The sequence below is a fragment of the Populus alba genome, chromosome 11 (assembly GCF_005239225.2).
Source record: "Populus alba chromosome 11, ASM523922v2, whole genome shotgun sequence".
NCBI classification, from domain to species: domain Eukaryota; kingdom Viridiplantae; phylum Streptophyta; class Magnoliopsida; order Malpighiales; family Salicaceae; genus Populus; species Populus alba.
In genome coordinates, this window is record NC_133294.1 from 15,941,625 (window position 1) to 15,965,908 (window position 24,284).

Consider the following 24,284-nt stretch of genomic DNA (forward strand, 5'->3'; position numbering starts at 1 on the left):
GCCATCATATGAGCAACCTAGGGCTCGAACCTGAGACCACAGAGGAAGCAAACCTCTTAATCCTAGGCTCTTGCCACTAGGCCACCACCTAGATGGTTAAGTTGTTGTTGTCTTTTAATTACATGGCTTGTTACACTTATTTGTAGAGTTGATCTTGTATGCATATTTCTTCTTTTATATATAACAGTAACTTTTATCTTTTAATTTTTTTTTTAATTAATCCTAGTTATCATATAACATTTATTTATTTCTATATATTTTTATAGTATAACAGTGGGCACGACCAAATCTCCCAATATTACGTATACTTGATAAAGTTGCATGTGCTAACGTATCAATTTCCTATTCACATTGATTCAAATCATTACTGGCGAATTAATTCCAATCTCTGCCCACGTACAATACTTAAATTAATACATAAAATGTCGCAATTAAGGGCAGGATCCTGCCTTAACGATCCCGTGATGATGCCTTTATGGATCTGATGAAAGTGTCTCCATGTTGGCACTGTGACTGACATTATCTAAGGTAACATGATTTTAGGGACCACGTAATTGGTCTCTTAATTAAGTCAAAATTAATTTACGTTTATCAGCCAAAAACAAATAAAAGGGTTAGTTTGCGAAATTTTCTATGTGCTGTGTGCTTGCTGGAATTTGGGTATTATTATTATATATTTTCCAATCTCGTGACTCAAGATCTCCTCCAAACATTTCAGTACCCTACACGTTGTGATGCTATGATTGATCAAATCTTGAACAAAATGTGGAGGAGACTCTACTTTTGTTCAACTTGTATTTCACGTGCCTGCATTTGTGCAATCTGTGTTACTTGGTGGATATTTGAGTCTTTACAATACTATATTAATTCTCAGTGCCAATAATATATTCTACATCACCCTAGAAGCTAGTAGTTTCAGCCTCCAAGGTTGTTCTATATATACATATATAAAAGAACACAAAAAAAACAAAAAAAGTAAGTACCACTTTGGTTGCTCGAAAAGAGAATTATGAAATGCTCAGTTCACTTTTGTTTGAGACTTATCCAACTATATATATTGTAGAAATAGTAAGAACATTTCTACTCCATTGTATCCTAACATTAAACTCAAATCTTCTGATGATATCTGCTATCTAATGCCACTCTTTATCAGGTTGGTAGTCTAGTATTAACAAAAACTAAAGCTTGAGGGTATAGCAATTTTTATTCTTATGATTTATTGGTATTTTTAATTTGATTCTTATTCTTATGATTTTTTATTTTTAATTTTACCCTTCAATCCAAGTTAATAGTGTATTGTTTTTTTTTCCTCATTTTGGTTCTTTTCTTTCTTTTTTTCCTTAAATTTTCATTTTTTATTAATGCTATTTTTATATATGTCTTTCTAAAATAATTTTTAAATTTATGCTTTAATTAATACCTCTTCTCTGTTATTTTTTTTTTTGGCTTTTTTAGCATTTTATAAATAGCAATTATTTTTTAATTATATAGCGTGTATTAATTTTTTAAGAGGTTAGCATGATTCGTCTTTAATTTTTTTATATATATTTTATATAGAATAAATATTTGTTTTTTATTATATTTTGAATATGTGTAGCCTTGCATGGTTTTTTTTTCCTTTTATTTTATTCAATAAATTTATTTGTGTGTCGATTTCTATTGCAAATTAATTTTAATAAACAAATTCATTAAATGCAATCATGTAGATGACCTGTTTTTTGCTTTTGGATAAAGGTATTTTTGTCATGTTATCGCGATTGCTTTATATAACTCGAGTTAACATACCAAATTCATAAACATAGCCATAAAGATGGTATAACCTCTTAGAAAGCTAACTGGAATAAATTATGAAGTCTAATTCTAAATCAATCTAATATTGAAGGATAAAAATTAAAAAAAAAAAAAAAAAGGAATTAAGAAAAAGATTAAAAAAAAAAAAAAAAACCTAACCTCGGTCATGAGACTGTGATATCCCCATCGAAAATAAATAAATAAAATATTATAAAGCACAATTCTTAATCAATCCAATGTTGAAGGATTAAATTTTTTAAAAAAAAATATATCTCGAGTCAACATGGGTTAACTTGTCAAACACAAATCATGAGACCAGGATAACTCTATAGAAAAAATAAATAAAACAAAAATATGAAGTCAAATTCCCAATCAACCTAATGTTGAAGGATGAACTTGAAAAAAATATATATTCAATTAAAAAGGACCCGAAAAAACCTGAGCCAACCTAGTTATCTCTTTAAACTCATGACCCAGGTCTTAAGACCGTAATAACCTCATAAAAAACAAATAAAAAAAATATGAAGCTAAATTCTTAAACAACTCAATGTTGAAGGATGAAGTTGAGAAAAAAATCAATTAAAAAAAATTATATAAACTAAGTCAACCCAAATTAAAATACCAAACTCGGGTTATAAAACTGAGATAACTCTATGGAATGTAAATGAAAACAAATTACAAAATCCAACATCTATTAAACCCAACATTGAATGATGAAATTGAAAAAAAATAAACCTTGGTTACCAAATTGTAAGAGTTAAAAAAAAAAAAAAATACTATTCATTACTACAATGAAATGCTAAGGCCTTTTAATACATGTTAATTAGATCCTTGGGTCGCACTACACTGTGGGTCAAATTAAATTTTTCAGGAACATACAAAAGAAACATCCAAGCATTGTTAATGTTTTTTCTTGTAAAAAAAAAAAATTAACCATATAGAAGGTCAACCCATTATGACCTAATTGACTTGTTGGGTCTAAAGACAACCCAACAACCAATAAAAAAGTTGTTTGGCTCATAAAAATTCAAGACATTTTTTTAAAAAAAAAAATAATGAAACAACAACATTTTGGATCAATTCGGGCTAATCAGATTAACCTACCAAATTTCACAACCCAAATTATAAGAACATGATAACCTTGTATAAATGAGATCAAAACAAATTATGAAGTTCAATTCTCAATCAACTCAATTGTGAAACCCTGGTTAAGTTTTTTAAAAAATTTAAAATTTTAACCTAAAGATAGAATGGTTAAATTAAATTAATGATACAGAATTAAATGACAATGCATGAAATTAAAATAAATAAATAAATAATATAGCACTAACTGTTAGAAAAAGAGAAAAGACTAAGACAAAATGAAATAACTAAGTAAAATGGGTTCACTATGTAAATATTAAGAGATTAGACTTTGGATACCCTTTTTTCTCTCTCTCTCTAAAGCTGGCAACAATAAAGAAGAAAATGGATGAATATTTTCAAGCTTATTTACAAAGATTGAGAGGAAATTCTACAAATTAAAGGGTTTTGGATAAGATTTAGGCTAAGTGGTAAGAGAAACAACATCAAGGCATGAATCACATGAAAACAATTGAAAGAAATTGGGGATTTGGAGAGGGAAGGAAGCTAGCCAAGAGGGAGAAATATAGGGTATTGAATAATTTTTACTAGTTGAGGATCAAAGCTCACTTTATCACCATGTAAGGGGTTTTAGACTATATTACATAAGTTAAAGTGAATACAATTAATAATTGATGTATAAATTGTAAGTTATAGGTTAAGGTTCATGATAAAAATTAGGGGAAACTATAAATTTACCTTGTTTAATGTAATTAGGATGAAAATGGATGAAAACAACTTAGAATAATGAACAATTGGAGGAAAATCATAGTGTTATAAAGGGTGGTGGTGCGGACCATAAAGGGGACAAATTGGAAAAATATTTAAAGAATGCATGAATGTTGTTTGGTTGTAATGATTATAGCATGTATTGAAATATAAAGAATGAATCGAAAAGAAATATAAATTTTGTGTTTAATTTGTAATGAAAAAATTGGTTATGATTTGAATTATAAACATTGCAAGTTTGTAGGGAATTATGGAATTTTCATGTAATATTGAAGTATTATTAATGAAGAAATGTTAGAGAAAGTGAATACGCTTTCGGTGAGAGAATTTTGGTTATTTTAAGAAGAATGTGAGAAAAAAATGAGTTTATTTTTAGGGTGATAAAATTAATGATGTTATAAGATATGTGGAGGAGAACTAGTTACTTTGAATGGTGAGAAAACGAATGAAAATACTTTATTGTATGTCGAAAGCAAAAATTGAAAAATCTGAACAGCTTCATCACCCACCTTCCAACTAGGTTTAAAGCTTAAAAATGATGAAAATTGGAATACATTTCTTCATTAAAGTTGAAGTTAGAGATATTAGTTTTTCAATCAAAGACTAATCTTGCTTAAATTAGAGTTATAAAACTCTAAATTGGGTTAAGAACTGAGAAATGATCGGATTAAATCTTAATATATAGTTTTTAGATGTTGCAATAACGAGTAGTTTTGAATATATTAATGACAAAACTAAGTTGTCTTCCTATCAATAAAGTTGTAGTCCGATATCTTAGCTTTTAGAATAAACAAACTATATTTGGAATTGAATTCTTTAACTTCAAATATAGTTAAAATATTGACCAGTGTTTGTAAGCAATTAATTTAAGTCGGTTAGAAGTAGCTAACTTTAAATTTTGTTTAGAATTGCTTTTAATGTAAAGATTTAAATTATGTAAATTATAATAATGAAATTTTTAACATGGGTTAAATGGTTAATGATGATTAGTTTAAGTGATATGGAATCGTATCAAGTCATTTTAAGTAAAGAATAAAATAATTGTCTATAAAGTTAAATTTCAAAGTAAGTTAAGGATTGAATAGCAAATCATATTGTTCTTGTTGACACAACAGAAACCACAAGACCCACTTAATTGTAGGGAACTATTTCACACACTTAGACATTAGATAGGTGCTCGATACCTTAAAACTAAAGTATTATTTAACTGTGAATGTAATTTTCCATAAATATATCTTAATCTTGTTTGATAAATGTTAAATTATTTGAGAAACTAGTTACTCTAGTAAATGAGACTAGTGTCCGGGTTAATGGACAATTAAAAAACTAGTTATCCTAGTAAATGGAACTAATGCATTGATTAATGGACAATAAGATGAACTAGTTACCATAGTTAATGGGACTGGCACCCTTATTAATGAGATAGTGCTCTGATAAATGGGTAATTGGAGAAAAAAAGTTCCTAGGTTGATGGGACTAGTTCTCTAGCTAATGGGTAATTGGAGAAACCAGTTAATATAATAATAAAATAAATGTTTGGTTTTGGCTAGAAATGACATTTATATGTCCTTAAACTATGCAAATTGTATTAGTTCGGAATACACACACGCACACTTGCATGAGAAAAGGGTTGGCATTCTTCAATCTCCTTTCAATTTATAGTAATTTTAGTATGAGTTTGATATTGTACTTTTATGATTGTGATTTAAAAATATATGCTTAAAAAAAGTATTTTTAGTTTTAGTTTTTTTAAAAAAAAACTATATATGTTTGATTAAAATTATTGTGAGATGAATTCTATAAAAATTAAAATAATATGTTTTTTTATTTATAAAGATCTATTTTTTATTTATTTTATATACAAAAATCCATCTCATAATAATTTTAATCAGATATATTTTTTAATAAAACAACTTTTTTTTTTTTTGAAAATATCTATTTAAAAAATATATAAAAATTATCACAATATCATATATATTTCTATCAACCTTCACAAGCATTGCATTAATCCCAAGTATTATTATATTAATAAATAATGCGAATTGATCCTCCTCTTAGAAAAAGATGATGATAAAAAGCTTATTTTTCAATACAAGTACTATCCAGGCATTCCTGTCCCGAATTAATTCTTTCCATAAATCTCGATTAATACCTCACAAAAAAAAAAAAAAAAAAACTAGCTCAGCAATAACAAGATCCATCTTGAGAGATTTACAGATGCAGAGGAAGTACCTTGATCTTATGAGACCACCAATCTTTTAATTTATTTGGTGGCACAAAACTCAACATTCATTGGTCAAATTATTTCTTAAATTATCCCAAAAATAATATAAATTATTGCATATATTACTCTCGCCCAGTTATCAATCCAATAACGGTAGAGCTGGGGTAATGGGAGACAGGGAAGAAGAGCAAGGATTTTGGGTATATATTTTCTTTCGCATTCACATCTTTAAATTATTTTAACATGGTTTAATAATCCCCATATACCTTTTATTCTAACTCTTGCCATTTTTCTCGAGATGTTAAGAGCCCAAAACAAGAAATAATAATAATAAACTAAAATATCTTCTCATGTGAGTCAACGGTCAAAGATTTGCATTACCGTCTCTGTCTCCCATACACTCCATTTCCCTCTCACATAACATCCTTCAAAAACCCTCACTACACCAAGCACTATGCACCCCACTTGGGTTCGACCCTACCTGCCTCGGTGCACCCACCTCACCCCCTTCTCCCCCACCAAGCAACATTTTGAGAAGATAATTTAATATGAACATGATAGGTATTGATTTGATCTATTTTGAAAATTCAAGTTTTTTTTTAGATATATAATAGGTAAAGTATAGATATTGTCATATCTAACTCAAAACTCATTGTAACTTAACCCAAAATATATATTAATATTATATAAATATATTTGTAGAATATTTAGATTTTTTTAATGCAATATAGTTTATATACACACACACCTTAATATTCACACACACACACACACACACACACACATATATATATATATATATATATATATATATTTTATTTTTTTTTATTAATGAATAATAATAAATAATGAATACCTAAAAAATACTCAAAGTCTGATGAATAGTTTATGAATATCTAAATTTTTTTATTTAAAAAATTCATCATGAAAACTTATTATCATCCCTACCCAAAAAACTTTATCTATCAACATTTATTACTCATCAATGAATTTCTAAGTACATATTTATTAATTGTCTCTCTCTATATATTTGTACAGCAAATCATATATAATACAACAATTAAATGTTTTCTATATTTATTTATTTTCATTAATATGATTGCTTTATTGCCATCCAATCGCATGACTGGTCATGGTTGAGTTTATATACTAATTTGTGGTGATATATATATATATATATATATATTTTGTATGGTTCCCTAAATTTAGAACTTTCTCCTCCTAATTTTTCTTTCTTTTTCTTGCGTAACCATGCATATCATATGACCGGTTGGTTCGTTGACTTTCTTTTTTTGATTTTTGCATGTATAACATGCTTTATTTCCAATCATTATATAAAGTATTTGTATTATTTTTTTTTATCTAATTCTTGTGAGGTTCCTAGCCATCTGATCATATTATTCTTCGGTGGGTTGATTTTGTATATTAATGAGGCTTTGAAAAAAATTCTTAGGAGAAAGATTGAGAGTGTTTTTCATAAGCTGATAAAACCAGATCTTGAAAATTTATTAAAAGTGTTTTTCATGAGCTAATAAAACCAAGATCTTGAAAATTTAGTGGGCGACACCTGCAAAAAAAAAAAAAAAAAACACTTTGATACTTAATTATTTATACAGTAGACAGTAGATAGAGAGAATAAATATTTTATAGACTTGAATTTTTTTTTTAGCTTTGTTTAAATTTGCAATATATGTGTGTTATCTATAGAGACATGAAATCTAGAGAGATGAGATTTGACAAACCTCCTTTCTAAGAGAGATGAAACTTAGTTTATATAGACTTTCTTAAGATAAATATGAAGAGATTGTAAATTTAGAGTTTAAAGGATTCATGATGTATATATAATCTATAAACCATGTTTTTTTATAAAGATAAAAGACTGAAGAGTTATTTTGACCTGATAGCTTTAGGGATAAATATTTATTACATATGTATTAATAAGGGATAGATTTTCATTACACAAATATTAATAAGATAGAAAAATAATAGGTTATTGTAAGGCTTTTTATACACCTAGGGATTTAAAAAGGACAGAATCCAAAATATATTTGGTTAATAAGTAGGGCTCTTTCCCCGAGCTGAACTCATTGGGGGTAGTCTTTTCCCCGGACTGAGCCCATTAAAGCTGAGCTCTTCCTTTAAACTAAGTCTATGATATTAGGTTTTTTTTCCAGAATAAATCCTATGGATATTTGGGCTTATACATATTATATAAGATGGTCAGTTTTTGGGTCTTTATATATTTTTTAGGTCAATTAAACTTAGATTTATCATATATTTATTTATTGAGTTTATTCAACTAAAAATTTTATTTTGGTAAAGCATGTATTAATAAAATAAATAAAAAAAAAAATTATATATATTTATATACGCGCGCGCGTCCGTAATTTCTGTTGGGTTCCTTGGCATCAGATGGCATGACGTATTTCTTAAGGTGGAGAAAAAGGGGAGTGGACAAGTGGCGACAAGGGCGGGGCAAGTACACGTGGCAAAACTGGAGACATCCTTGGTGGAGTGTAATGTGATGATATGGCAGTGACATCAGCTTGAGACCGCTTTATCCTACAATTTCTCTTGATTTCTGAACTTTAAGTGAACGATATATGGCGGGAACTTTCGGTGATGATACGATGACGTGGCGATCTTTTGCTTTCTTTAACCCAGTTTGAATGGTCGCAGATGATTTGACTCCTTGTCTATCTCATAGAGATGAATACAAAGTGACCGGTAAAATTTGGAAGATGCCAAGATTTACATCTCAAATGTAAAATGAAAATTTAATGGAAGAAGTTGTGTTTTTTTGTCACCATTTTAATGGAATCTATTATGTTAATGATATAGGCATAATTATTAAATTTGACTCGATTTAATGACTTGACTCAAGAAATTTAAAATTTGATTTAGATTAGGTTTTTAGTTGAACTAAATAATACATTGACTAGATAAAATTTAATTAACCCGTCAAGTTTTTACTAATTTAATTGACTTAGCCAAGCACAGTTCAAACCAGACCGAGCCAACATCAATTTAAAAAAAAACAAAATAAAAAGGTTTTAATAAAAATAATTAACAAAAATCAAGCCGTGTGGTGATATTACTGTGCATATTGCATCAGGTATTTTCTCACAAATTATTGTGGATTGGAATGGTCAAATTTTTTTAAATTCTGAATTTTATCCTCAAATTTTTTTATTATTATTATTTGAAAAATTGAGCTCTTTTGACCCCAAATTAATAGTCAATCACATCTTTTTTTGGAAGAGAGGATGAAATTGAAACACAAAAGACCGAAGTGAAAAACACAGGAAAAATAGGTGGCAGCTTTGAGTTTCATCTAAAAAATTAATTTGGTCTCCCAAATTTTTTTAGTTAATAAGTGATTGCTCCTTTTATTTGTCAGAAATTCAAATTTGATACTAGACTCTATTTTTTTTTATGTTTAAGTTTTTTTTTTTTTTTTGTGAGAGGAGAGAGAGACACGCTAGAATCCAGTGTAAAGATAAAAAGTCATTATTTACACATATTTTGGTCACCAAAATAGTTGAAATTGGTGTTAATGAGATCTATTTGTTGAGGAGAGTTTTATTAGTAATTTTTTTTTTAAACTTCAACATTGAGAAGTTTTATTCATTTTGATTTTGTGATTTGGATCCTTTTTTTCTTTTTTGTTTATTAGGTTGATGTTATAAGAGTGTTTGTAGGGTATTTTGGAATTAAAATGGGTTTAAAATGAGTTTTTTTGCTAAAAAAACTCATAGGCTTGATTTTTTAGCCACCATTGTGGTGGTTGGATTCTAGTCTTACAAACAACACATCATCTACTATAACGAGCTACATGTTTTTTTGCCCATTTTTTTTTTAAAAAAAGGTCGTCCAACCTTTAAATAAAAAAAAATACAGGCCCAGGCATATGGGTTTGGCCTTGAAGGTCCATGCATCTAGGTTCTTTCTTTTACAAGCCATGGGGCCGCGCTTCTAGGATGTGTTTAGACAGTTTTTTTATATTTAGGTTAATTATAGATTGATGGAAGAAAAAAATTAAACTTGGTTGAGTCTATAACCTGGATTACAAATTTAATAGGTTAGGCCACAACATACAATCTACTTTCTTTTAATGCATTTTTTATCACTCAATTTTAAAAAATACAATTTTACCTTTTGTTATTGATAATCTTTTTTCTAACTTAAAAAAAAAAAATGACCCTTTGTTATCAATAATATGTTTTTGCTAATCAAATCGCATGAATTTGTCATTTTTTTTTAAATAAAGATATTTATACAAAAAAAAAAATCCCATGTTCTTTGTTGTCATATAAATCTATTAAATGAAAAATAATCTATGAGTAAAAAAATTTTGAATTCGATAACCTGCATGACTTGCGTTGCAAAATTCATTGGTTAACTCGAGTTCACATGTTTTTTTAATTGAGTTTTGTCTTTTACCTATTTAATTCTTTAATAATGATTTGGATGGAGATTTAGCTTTTGATTATTTTTTTCATGTTTATCATTGCGCGATTCATATGTCAATTTAGATAGACCTAGGCAAATCTAATATGTATTTTTGTTTTAATAATAATTGAAAATATCATTTAATATGTAATATATATATATATATATATATATATATTACATATTAGAAATAACTATAATTTTTATTTTGTTTGAACAAAAAAAAAAAAGAATTACTCGGACCTGCGACATAATGCAAGCCAATGGGCTAGTTAACCCGATGACGTGTAGACCCAATTACCTAGTGAACTAAAATCTTCCATGTGTCATTGGCACTCCTATTGAAAAATATAAATTGACACTTCCTACTTTACATGTATTGATAGCACTAATAGTAATAAACTAGATTTGCGGGTTTACGCTATACCGCGAGCTATAACATTTTTGGTAAAAAAAGATGTTCGGGCAACACAAGCATGTTTTAAAAAAGTCTAAAAAAAATGATACTCGGGAAATAGACTCAACCAAGAAAAAAGAATGGGGAACCTTAAAAATAACAAATAAAAAACCCCAAGATAACCTGTGTCGTTTTGAAAATTCACAAAAAGATAGATAAGGGGGGGAACAAGCCTAATTACTAATTATATAAATGATGAATGGTGAATGATGAAATAGAAAAAACATAAACTTTAAAAAAACAAAAATAAACCAAGCAAACACAGACGAACCTTCTAAACCTGAAATAATATCTCAAATTCAAAACCCATTAAATCTTATATTCGAGTTGTATGAAGAAGTTGAATTCCCAACCAAGTTAATGTAGATTAGCCAAAGTATATCCAACAAAAAATAACAAAATAAAATACCCAAGAAAATTCTAGTCATTTTCAAAATTAGTAAAAAATTTTACAAAATGCAAATAAATAACAATAATGGAGCCTAGTCCTTAATTGAATAAATGCTAAATGATGTTAAAAAACACTTAAAAACAACATGAACCTCCCAATCTTTAGTTAATCTCTAAAAACCAACTACTAGCTCAATTTTAAACCAATCTAATATCAAATGATGGAATCATGAAAATATCAAATTAAAGAATCTGCCAAAGCAACAAAAATAATAATAAAAAGAAAAGGGGTGAAATTTGACAGGAAAAAAAACTTAAGGATGATGAAATCTTGAAAAAATTAAATTTAAAAATTTATCTTGAATAAAAAAAAAAACAATTAAAAGAATGAGAACTAAATTTGAAAAGATTAAAAAATTAAAGGGGATGGAATTGAGAAAAAATTTTAATTTTATAAATTGTTTAAATTTTTTTCCAAATATTGAAGGATAAAATCAGAAAAAAAAAATCAACTTAAAGAAATAGCAAATAAAAACCCAACAAAAAATAACAAATAGAAAGACTTGAGATAATTAGTGTCATTTTCAATACCACAAAAAAAAAAAATACATTAAGCAAGTAAATAAAAAGCTTAAACAAAACAAATAGCAATAAAAAAAAATAGAGATCAAATTTGATAAGAAAAAAAAAACCAAAAGAGATTGTAAAAAAAACAAATTTAAAAAATGATCCCTTAACAAAACAAATAGCAATCAAAAGAATAAGACCAAATTTGAAAGATAAAAAAAATAGAAAAGAATGAAATTGAAAAATAATAACCAAAACGATTGGGATCAAATGTTAAAGAAAAAAATTAAAGAGGTTGATTTGAAAATTTGAAGGATCTTATGTGTGAAATTTGAGGTGGATAAAGAGAGCAGGGAAAAGAAGGAAATGACTATCAGCACCAAACTAGAGATGCGTTTGGCGCACATGTCGGGGCATCAAAAAGAGGGCACTAAGACCTTTCAAACACCACTGGTAAAGGTAATTTTTGGTGATCAGACAACCTCGCATGTGTCACTCACCTATTGGTGTTTTTTTTTTTTTTGTAATATTAAACATTTATGAAAATACAAAAATTACCTTAAGTTAACTTGACATTAACCAAAAAAAAAAAATGATGAAAGGACCGAAACACCATTGGAGGATAGATTTCTTAATTTTGAACCTAGGGGTAATTAAGTAATTTAATTTAACTTTAATAAAAAAAATAAAGAAAAGGACATAAAATCCCCCAGGCCTAAGCCCTTTTTTTTTTGTTCCCGGGGTATTTAAGTAATTTAACTATTCTAAAAAATTGAAAAGACTAATATATTTCCAAACAATTTAAAAATATCACTGAATCATGATAAAAAGACAACCATGCCCTCAAATCCTATCTTGATGGTTTTTTGAGCCAGTGGCAAATTTGTTAGAACATTATTCACTTGTATAGTGCTCATTGGTATGCACTATGTTGCAAGTTTAATAAAAAAATTGTTTTATCATAAAAAATATATAGGTGTTGCTAATGTATTTTCTAGTATAAAAGAAATTTAAATTGTGTGGAGATTGACCTAATGTGACTCAAATAACTTGACGACTCCAAAGACAACCTATAAAAACGTAGTTTGACTAAAAACAATATAGATGAAATATAAAAATCAACTTGAGTCAACCCGAGTTAATTTGTTAAATTCATGATCCAGGTCATAGACAAGAATAACTTCATAAAAAGCAAACCAAAATAAATTACAAAACTTAATTTCAATCAACCCAATATTGAAGGATAAAATCAAGGGAAAAAAAAGTCAATTATAAAAAATTCAAATTAACCGAGTTAATCCATCAAACTTGCAGTCTAGTTTATAAGATTGGGATAACCTCCCTCTTTTTTTTTTTTTTTTTAATTTACATTGAAACAATAAGAATTTATTACTATAAGTTAGATAGTATTAAAAATTAACATGTCTAAGAGTTTCTCTTCTTTTTTTTATGGAAAGTTTTAACGAGTCACAAAGTATATAATAGAATTTATCCTTTGTCAACCCTAAACCCAACCACCATCGTTCTTATTAATTGATTCTAAAACTTCATAGTGAAAATCTTAAATTTCAATGGCTAATTTGTCTTCATGAAAACCGTTTAAGATGTTAATATACATCAATTTAAATCTCTACCCTACACATAAGTCAAATCGTTCTTAGCTGTGCACCTTCATAGGTATAAATTGCATCAAATTAACGGCTTAACCAAATTGTCTAATATTAATAAAAAGGACGTTGGATAAATTGAATTTCTTCATGCACGTTTTACCTGCTACCTTTCATCAGTGACACATAAACACGATATCTAGACTTTCCGGCGTTGCGTGTTCCTAATAACCTATATGTCTTTGACTTCGAACAACAAAATTGAGTTCCAAGATTTGTTAGGTAACAAAATGGATAGACATGTGTCCTATATCTCCCAAGTTCAATGTAGTTTTCCAGGTTTTACGTGAGCCTCCCTGAAAATAGCTGCCGGGACATCCCTGTCAAAGAAATTTTCTTGAAAAAGCAATTGAAACTCTCAAGCTTTTAAAGAAAAAGTCAAAAGTGTTTGTTGTTATTTTCTTCCTTTTTTCCCTTCGGAGATTGCTGGCAAGCGCCCAAAAAAAATCTGGAGGTGGTAAGAGGACACTCCCCACCTTGATAATTGCGATTCTGTCTAACAAGTTAGGCATAACCCCTGAGAATCTATCAGTTTTTTTAAGAAAAAAAACCCTTAAAACCTGCTAATATAAAAACCCATATATACGTGTGTATCAGCTATCGAAGAGATTAAAATACAATAAGAAGCCAATATTTGGTCTCTCAAGTGTACAGAAGCCAGTATTTTTAGCGTATATATTTAGTTTTTAGCAATTCTATAGCAATTTAAAAGCCAAAACAGAACTGATATGCCAAGATTGTGAAAGAGAAATATGTGTCCACATCGTTGAGCGACTTCAAAAAAGTAGAGCGAAACTGTTCACACTAGTTTTTTTTTCCAATTCTCACCAAATTTACTAGCTAAGAAGCAATAAATGCCCTCAAAGACTCCTTCCCAGATCCCGTGTGTTCTTCCACAAGTCTCATGTTAGGTTTAACCATATTCCCATTTTTCAACCTACTTCCCACGTACACTGACAATGTTCACACACATGATCAATTTTAATGGATTTTGCTAGATCAATAGCACCCGCTACGATACGCTACCATACAGGTTGAATTAAATTTTGTTAATGTAAAAAAATATTTAAATATTACTAGCATGTTTTCTAATAAAAATAATTAATCTTGAACTCAAAATATAATACATATTAGACGTTATTTTTTTTTTTAATTTGGACACGGATAATATATTAAATGATATATTTTAAAAATATATTAAGATGGTAACATATTGAATATTAACCTAAGTTAACCTATCAAACTTACAAACTGAGTCATGAGACCATAGTTTTTAAACTCGATTTCCGATAGGGACCCGGTATAATGATTGGGTCACGGGTTAGATGGGTTGACCCGCGTCCGTTGACCCGGGTCAACAAAAAAAAAGGTCAAGTTTGTGCCCTTTGCTTCCAAGGTAATTTTGTCCGACGCTTTTTTTCAGCAAATTAAATAATGAAGTTTTATTTAATTTTTCTTATAGTGAAAATTGACATCATCTTCCATCCTCCGCTTTTTCCTTCTTTCGCCCTATCCTGATTTTCCTTTCTTTTCCTCTCCCCCTCTTCTTCTAAAGCCAGACTCAATGGCCCTTAACATAAGAACCTTCGAGACCATAACCCCCTCTCATTTCCTCTCTTTCACAATCCCCAACCCCACACTCCCAACTCACCTCCTCCAAGTTGCAGTCCTCGACTCTCTAATCCAACTCACCAAGTCTCCTCAAGTTGCAGCTCTCTTTGTCCCTCAAAACCGTGAACTAGACTGGATTTTCTCAACTGAGTCAGGTCACCTCCAACTCCTCTTATCCTCTCTTGGAATCGCATGGCTCATATTGATCGACAACAATCGAATCAACGGCTTTGATTCATCTCCATTGACTTACCACAAAAGGGAGGATGCCCGATATGTAAAAAGTTTTGAAAATAGTTTAAAGCCTTTGATTTTGCTTTATCTCCTAAGGTTAGCATTAAAGATGGGATTTTTAATGTGCCTATTTTGGATTATGAAGATAATTTGATTTGTAGTGTGGTTTTAATCATAAAAGGTGAGTTTCACGTGTGTGTGTGTGTGTATAAAAAGGTTAGGTCTCAACTGGATTTACCCGGGTCGACCGGGTTTTGCGGACCAAACCCTTGCGGGTTTTTACTTAGACTCGGCCCGGTTCCAAGCTCGAGTCGACCGGGCTGAGTTTCAAAACTATGCATGAGACCATGATAACCATATATAAAGAAAATTAAAAAAAAAATATGAAGTTCAATTCCTAATCAACCCAATATTTAAAGATAAAATTGAAATAAATATATTAAATTAAAAAAAGAAAAAAAAATACCGAGTCAATTCGGGTTATCCTGCCAAACCTACGACTCAAATCATTAGATTACATAAACCCAATAGAAATGAGATCAAAAAACATTACAAAGCCAATTTTCAACCAATCCAATGTTAGATGATGAAATTTAAAAAAGAATAAAAAAATAACACAAGTCAACCCGAACTAACTTATTAAACTCACAACCTAGCCTTATGAGACCGAGATAACTCATCATTAAAAAAAAAAAAAACTAAGTTTGATTTCCAACAGATTCCACTATTGAAGGTTGAAATAAAAAGAAAAAAAATCCATGAAACCCGGATAACTCCACAAAAAGCAAATTGAAAAAAAAAGAAGAAGTTCAATTTCCAAAAAACTAATAGCCTTATAATTCATTAAGATAAGAGAGAACCATACGTTTTAAGTTAGGTTTTGATTTTGCCAATAGATTATAAAAACTACTTTAGTCTTATTTAAATTAGTTGAGTTATTGTTCTATTTATCTTTCAGTTATTATTATGTCTTTTAGAGATATTAGATCTTTTATTTAAATTTAAGTTCATTGGATTATTATTATTATTTATTAAGTTTATCCATATTCATTAAAGATATTTTATCAAACTTGAGATTCTTTCTAGTATTAATACTATTTTGTATAGACTTTAAGAGGTTAGATTAAAAGATTATTTTAATAAAAAAAAATTAGCATTCTTATTATGCTTTATGTGGTTAAATGATTTTCATGTTGAGTTCTTGATTGAACTCACAAACTTTTCGACCTTGTTGTAATTTATACTACTTATTTGTATCTTTTTATAGGCGTAGGGTGATAGTAATCATTGTGTATAATTTTTATTTCTTAAGACAAGTTCTTGTTAAGTCAAGTTACAAACCATTCAATTATGATTTTAGCATATTTTGGGAGGTGTTTGCTTCATCAAACATTTTTAAGGTTCACTTATTGTGCCTTATTTTCGCAATCCTTGACCAAGTGATCAATCTTGTTACAGATAAAGCATTTACCATTGAACTTCTTAACAAATCCCTTTCCTTTTACAATAAGCCTTTTCTTTTTTCTTTTTTTATGAAACTTTTCCACTTATTCTATGATATTTTTTTTTAGGGGCCATATGAGAATAAAAATTTCTCTTCTTTCAAATAAGTTATTATCTTCATATATCCTTAGCCTTAAAATAAGGTCTTCAACTTCTATTTTCATATGATAATTTTCAAGATTATGGTAATTTTTCAATTAATGCATCCACTTGGAATGATTCACTTAAAACCATACTTTCAACATGAATATCATGCAAAAAAAGTTGAAACTCTTTAACTTAGCTAATAATGGTTCTTGAATCAACCATCTTAAATATAAGAATTTGCTAACTATGAAATTTTTAATACCAACATCTTTAGCATTGCATTTTTTTATTCAAATCTTCTCAAAGTGCCTTTACACTTTTGATTAAATTATACACATCATATAATGTATTGTCTAATCCATTCAAGATGTATTTCTTGCACACAAAATTTTTATTACTCTATCATCCATTGTTGCCATAATAATTGAATTATATTGATTTTTTGATAGCTTTGGTGCTACTTCTTACAAGAACTTTACTAAAGTTCAAGGTAGTTGGATAGAACAATATTTTTTATTTCCATATTTTAAAGTTTAATTCATTTAACTTTTCAAGTTTTTCACCATACTCTATATAAGGTGATTATGGAATCCTCCTCTATACCGAAATAGTACTTGCCAAAATAACATTGGATGGGACAATTAATTTTTGAGTTGATGTCATGATTTTTTGTTGTTGAAACAATAATCAAATTTTATATAAGAAATTGACTTCTCAAAGAAAGTATAAAATAAATAAGTTGAATAAACACAAAATTACAACAAACCAAACTTTAATAAAATTTTATAATAGTTATAAAAAAATAAACAAAGACTAAATTAAGAATAAAGTCTTATAGATTATTTTCCAAATATATCAGACTAATTAGTGAGCATAAATGTTTATTTTATAAGCATGCAATGTCATAATATCATTGTAAACTTGTAATAATAACAAAAGACTAAAATTCATAATAGGCATTTATTGAAACATGCATAAAATATTGAAACTAACTCCTAGCATGCATACTAAACATATACTGAAATTATACTTAAGCTAAAAACATATAAAGCATTTACTTGTTGAAGATCTTAGAATTTTATCAAGTTAAAACTTTGTTGTTGTCAAGTATAAATCCTTTATTTTTAAGATTTTATTGCTCTTACTTGGTGCTATATAAGAAAAAATCAATCTTAACACTCTTTCTTTCCCTCATTTTATAGTAGAATTGAAATCAAAATTGATAAGAAATTAATTCTAGTAATTACCAGAATAAATTCACTCCATTTTTTATCTTAATTACTCATCGTAAAATAGTATTAAACCTAATAGTTTTGCACCTTTTATGATGAAAAAGATGTTTAGGTTCATGAAGAAAATGACTAATTGACCAGACTATTATTCATGGGCTAAATAAAATAAAAAGTTGGGAAAAAATAATTCTTTATAGGCTAAAGAATTATAAACTCAAGCCCAAGCCCAAAAGAGGTTGGCAAAACAAAAGAATTCTTTTGCTATCCAAAAAAAAAAAATTATAATAAACTCAAACCCTTAACTCAGGTTAAGGCTTGGACTCTAGCCTAGTCGAGTTGTACATGTGTGGCTTATGCTCAAGGATCATTTTTCTTATCTAAAAGTTTAGGTGCTTTTAAATCACATTCCTACCATATAAACAATATAAAAAGCTTGTTTCTTTTCTATAAGAGATGGAATTTTTAGAGGGTTTTAAGTTTTTCAAGACATGTCAACTAAGGATTCTTTGAAGATAAATTTGTTCATTCACACATAATTTATTTTAATCATATTAATATTTTATGTTAAAAAGATTATGTTGGAGGAAAATTTTAATAAAATTTTAACCCTAAAAATTGAATGGATTTCATTTTTAATTCAGCATCAAATATACTCATTAACCACAATAAAAACTCTCTCTCTCTCTCTCTCTCGGGAGAGAGAAAAAAAAACCCTACTATCAGTGATGGTTTCCTCATCAAATTATAAGAGATATCTCATAAATCACTTGTGGTCTTTTTTTTTTTCTGGCTCTTTTTTTTTTTACGTTAAATAAATTTAGATATAGTTCCTCATTGATCAACATCTAATTTTCTTTTTTATTTATTTTCTCCACCAGTATTCTAATTTTATATAAGATTGACTCTCTTTTGCAATCGTAGAGACATAGAATCTTCTTTCAATGGAGCCTGGCAATGCAGATCATTTTTCCATTAATTTATGATGACTTAAGACTTTTCTGCGCACATGAGATATAACAACAACAATTTTTTAGGAGGTTTCGGATAGAGAAAATCAAAATTCTTGGAAATAAAAAAAGTATGTTATTTAATTTTTATTTAATGAATTTTCTATATTCTCTGATGAAAAAAAATATAAATCGAATCCCTCTTGCCATGTGTGAATGAAAAATAAAATAAAATACTACAAGATTAATTATTCTTTAGGAGAGAGAAGCAAGAAAAAATTCATACTAAAAAGTTAAATTTAAATTTCTTAGAATATATTTTTTAGTTGTTGTTTTTACTTCAATCAATTAAGCTTAAATCATAAGCTTTGATTTAATATCTATACTGTATTTTTTTATATATAAAAAAACCAATATCTGGTCTTAAAAAAGAAAGAAGACTTTTTTTTTTAGTCCCAAATAAATTCTTATTAAAAGTCACGTTAAATATTTAAAAATTCATGATTGTACAAAACCCAAACTATATGACATTAATACCTTTTTTTTTCAATTAAGACCTTAATACTAATATAAATAAAAATAATGCAATATCAAATATTTTCAATTCCAAATTGATTTTTTTTTAAACTCAGGTTTTAAATTAACCTGAAGTTTAATGCTTGTGAAAAAAAAAAGCATAATATCTATACATTAAAAAAAAAAATATAAGCCTACAATTATGATTTTGTAAAACTTTAAATTTGATGAAAGTAAAATGGATAGTGTAATTAATAATAATTGAATGATTGATTAAATGAAGGTCATTCCGACTATTGGTTTTGTAAAAATACTAAGAATCTGTTTAATATTGTATTGGTGATTTTTTTTTTTAAGTATTTTTATTTGTAAATGTATCAAAATATTTTTTTATTTTTTAAAATTTTATTTTTGATATCAACACATTCAAATAATATGAAAAATATAAAAAAATAATTTAAAACAAATAAAAAATTAAATTTAAATTATTTAAAAAAAAAAAAAACGTTTTTGTTTAATGTAATAGATGCGAATTGAACTCTATTTGAACACGTGTCGACTTTTCAAGTAAGGCCACAGCTGAAAATTCTAATTATTTTACCGTACACATATACACACATCTCTCATCTCCTTATTTGACTTCAAAATATCGCGCTAAATTGGTTTATTAAAAGCCATTCTTTTGTTACCCGGGAAATGGAAGTAAGGACTGCCGGTATTTTGGAGGACACCCGAGGTACAAGCACGCCTGTAACCGGTGGAATTACTGCGGTCTTACAGGGAACTGCCGGTCAAACCCATAGTGTAAAACCGGATGTTGCCGGTCAAAATTGCTCCTTTTCATGGTCTCCAAACAACTTGAGAGGGTAAATTCTAAACGGTTCCCGGTTTTTCGTGTACGGTATGCACAGCACACTCACCTCAGCATTACCTTTCTAAAAAAATTAACTTATTATTTATTTTAAAATATATATATATATATATACATAAATAATATTATTTTAAAATTTTAAAAATTATTTTTAATATAGATCATCAGGCGAGGCCAGATCTTGTAACATTGTATTCATGAAATATTTGTGAAATAATAAAATATGTAATTTAGATGATTCTTGAACTAGTTTTTGTTTTTTAAATTTAATATTGAGTTTTTCTAATTAAAGATTTGTTTATATAATAACAAAATTTTATTTGTAACAAGGAAAAAAAAAAGGAACGGAACAATTTAATTAATTTATTTAACCATCTTGTTGATATAATTTTTTTTTTACATATAATCATCCCATTGGTCAAGTTTAATATTAAATACAAATCTAGAACCAGTATAAGATCCTTCTCATTCTTGATTGAATCTCAAAGTTTTTTTTTTTTTTCGAGAAATTATCGAAGTAAAATTAAAAACACTTCTTGAACCTGGAAACTATCATGGAAGAAGAGAATTAAGACTACTAATTAGATATTTAGTAATATGTGGCAATTTAAAAATTTAAGTAATATTTTAAGATATAATTTATATAATTTTTTAATATTTTTCTTCAAGTACAATATTTTTAGACTTGAAATTTATATAAGTTTACATTATTTAATACTTAATTTTTATTAAATAAATAAAAATGATGAGGTTTGAACTCATAACCATTTAGTTATTAAAGCTATAATATCATATTAAAAAACCATTTCAATTTAATAATTTAAATTATTAAATAAAATTTTAAAATATAATATATTCTACAACAAGAAAAGTCGAAGGAAAGGCTAGCACTTCATTTGACCCACAAAAGCATGGGAACTCTACTCTTTTGCGTGCAGACATATACAGGGATTTGTAAATGATCCAAAGCGAAATAGCCTGTGTTTACAACAATACCCTCGCTTGTACTAAATGTTTACTTCTCGATCCCAAGAAATGAAAACAAAACAATAGCCACCTTCATGCCTCTTCCCTCTATATATACACACTTCCACTCCTTTTTTTTCCCACACAACCACAACACACTTTCTCTCTACAATACACATCTTTTCCGACTCTTGTGTTTTTTCTCTCTCAAGCACACAAAGCACGCATCCACGCACTTACTTTTGAGGTATATCTCTTTCAAAGGTTCAAAAACCATGCCTGAGGCACCAAAAAACACTTTGAAACCCTCTGATTACAACCTTGCTGAGAAGAACAAGAAATCTCTTCAGTTCATTGAAGATGTGACCTCAAACGCTGATGAGGTCCAGAGGAAGGTTCTTGAAGAAATTCTTTCTCGCAATGCTCATGTTGAGTATTTGCAAAGGCACGGTCTTAATGGCCAGACGAACCGTGAGACTTTCAAGAAAGTCATGCCCGTGATTAATTATGACGATATCCAGCCTGATATCAACCGTATTGCCAACGGTGATGCCTCGCCAATTCTCTGCTCAAAGCCCATTTCAGAGTTCTTGACAAGGTGGGTGTGTGCAAGTTTTGGCTTTTTAGTACCTTGTGTAGTTATTCGAGGCTCTCCTTTTTTTAATGTTTTGGCTCGGTGGGCCGTTCAAAGCTGTAATTCTTGTCTCCGGTAACTTGTAGCAGGCTCGTATTCAATTTTTTGCTGGTTTGGCTAAATTGGTGTGGTTTTGTTTGCAGCTCTGGGACCTCAGGAGGGGAGAGAAAGTTGATGCCAACAATTGTGGAGGAGCTGGGGAGGAGATCACTGTTATATAGCCTGTTGATGCCTGTAATGAGCCAGTTTGTTCCTGGCCTAGAAAAAGGCAAGGGAATGTACTTTTTGTTCATAAAATCTGAGGCTAAGACACCTGGTGGACTTGTGGCTAGGCCAGTTCTCACTAGTTACTACAAAAGCACCCATTTCAAGGACAGGCCTTATGACCCTTACACTAACTACACAAGCCCAAATGAAACCATTCTTTGCCCTGACTCTTACCAATCCATGTATTCCCAAATGCTTTGTGGCCTTTGCCAGCACAACGAAGTCCTCCGTGTTGGGGCTGTTTTCGCCTCTGGTTTTATTCGAGCAATCCGTTTCTTGGAGAAATATTGGAAGTTTCTTGCGAATGATATTAGAACTGGCATAATTGACCCCCAAATCACGGATCCTTCGATACGTGAAGCAGTCATGAAAATACTCAAACCTGATGCAAAACTCGCCGATTTTATTGAGGCTGAATGCAGCAAGGAATCCTGGCAAGGAATCATAACAAGGTTGTGGCCAAACACCAAGTATGTAGATGTTATTGTGACAGGCACCATGTCACAGTATATCCCAACTCTTGATTACTACAGCAATGGGCTGCCTTTAGTCTGCACCATGTATGCGTCCTCTGAGTGCTACTTTGGTGTCAATCTTAATCCTATTTGCAAGCCAAGTGAAGTGTCTTACACCCTCATTCCCACCATGGCCTACTTTGAGTTCTTACCGGTTAATAGAAATAATGGGGTCGTCAACTCAGTTTCCAGGCCTAAATCACTCAAGGAGAAGGAGCAGCAAGAACTGGTTGATCTTGTGGATGTCAAGCTTGACCAAGAATATGAGCTTGTGGTCACAACCTATGCAGGTAATTAAATTTATCTAAAATCAATGTTCACCCCTTTTCTTTTCTCTTAATGTATTGCATAGTTTGTCTTACATACATAAAATAAAATAAAAACTGTTGTTGCAGGTCTTTATCGCTACAGGGTTGGTGATGTGCTAAGAGTGGTTGGGTTCAAGAACAAGGCACCCCAGTTCAGCTTCATATGCCGGAAAAATGTAGTCTTGAGCATTGATTCAGACAAGACCGATGAGGTTGAACTACAAAGTGCAGTTAAGAATGCTGTGAACCATTTGATCCCATTTGATGCAACGCTAGCTGAGTACACTAGCTACGCAGATACCACTACCATTCCAGGCCACTATGTGTTATTCTGGGAGCTTAGCCTCGATGGGTCAACCCCTATTCCTCCCTCGGTTTTTGAGGATTGTTGCTTGACCGTTGAAGAGTCGCTCAATAGTGTATATCGCCAAGGACGGGTGTCTGATAAGTCAATAGGGCCACTTGAGATCAAGGTCGTTGAGCCAGGGACTTTTGATAAGCTTATGGACTATGCCATTAGCTTGGGGGCATCGATCAACCAATACAAGACCCCTAGGTGTGTGAAATTTGCACCAATTGTTGAGCTCTTGAACTCGAGGGCTGTGTCTTGTTACTTCAGTCCAAAGTGTCCCAAATGGGTCCCTGGTCACAAGCAATGGAACAAGAATTGAAGGGTGTGGAAATTAAGACCCTTTGTCTCTGATCCCAGCTGCTGTTTCTTAAAGCCATTTCAAGGCTAATGTTAAGGACCCATTTTAGGTTAACCCGTGTCTTAATGTTAAGGACCCATTTTAGGTTAACCCGCGTCTTAATGTTTCTCTCCCTTTCTTTTCTTCTCCTCTGTACTCTCTTGAATTTTTTTTAGCCGTTGTTTAATATGCATTAGGGACTTAATTTCGGATTAGCAATGTACAAAAACACCTCCTGTTCCTTGGAAAGCTTCCACTTCCCCCCTTCCTTTACTTAATTTAGCTGTTCTTTTCCATTTTATATATGCGAAATTGATTCTTAATTCGAGCCAGGAATCCTGCCCTCTTTAACCTCACAGGGCATGTACTAAAACGGCAAACAAGAAATCCACTCACTTGGAATGAAGTTGAAGCAGTCCTATCTTTATCTACTATTTTTACGATAAAGCATGCCAGCTTTTGCTACAGTGATGGAGTTAGTCCAAGAGAATGCTGTCCTTGTAGC

At 29.7% G+C, this 24,284-nt stretch overlaps 1 protein-coding gene across 1 annotated transcript; it reads left to right on the forward strand.

The window, feature by feature from the left end:
• The first annotated feature begins 21,511 nt into the window (after positions 1-21,511).
• On the forward strand, positions 21,512-24,052 carry LOC118047477 (indole-3-acetic acid-amido synthetase GH3.6). Its single transcript, XM_035056785.2, has 3 exons — positions 21,512-21,964; positions 22,144-23,072; positions 23,178-24,052. Exons 1-3 carry the CDS (start codon positions 21,642-21,644, stop codon positions 23,759-23,761), a joined length of 1,836 nt encoding a protein of 611 aa, XP_034912676.1. The 5' UTR covers positions 21,512-21,641; the 3' UTR covers positions 23,762-24,052.
• The last annotated feature ends 232 nt before the right edge of the window (positions 24,053-24,284 follow it).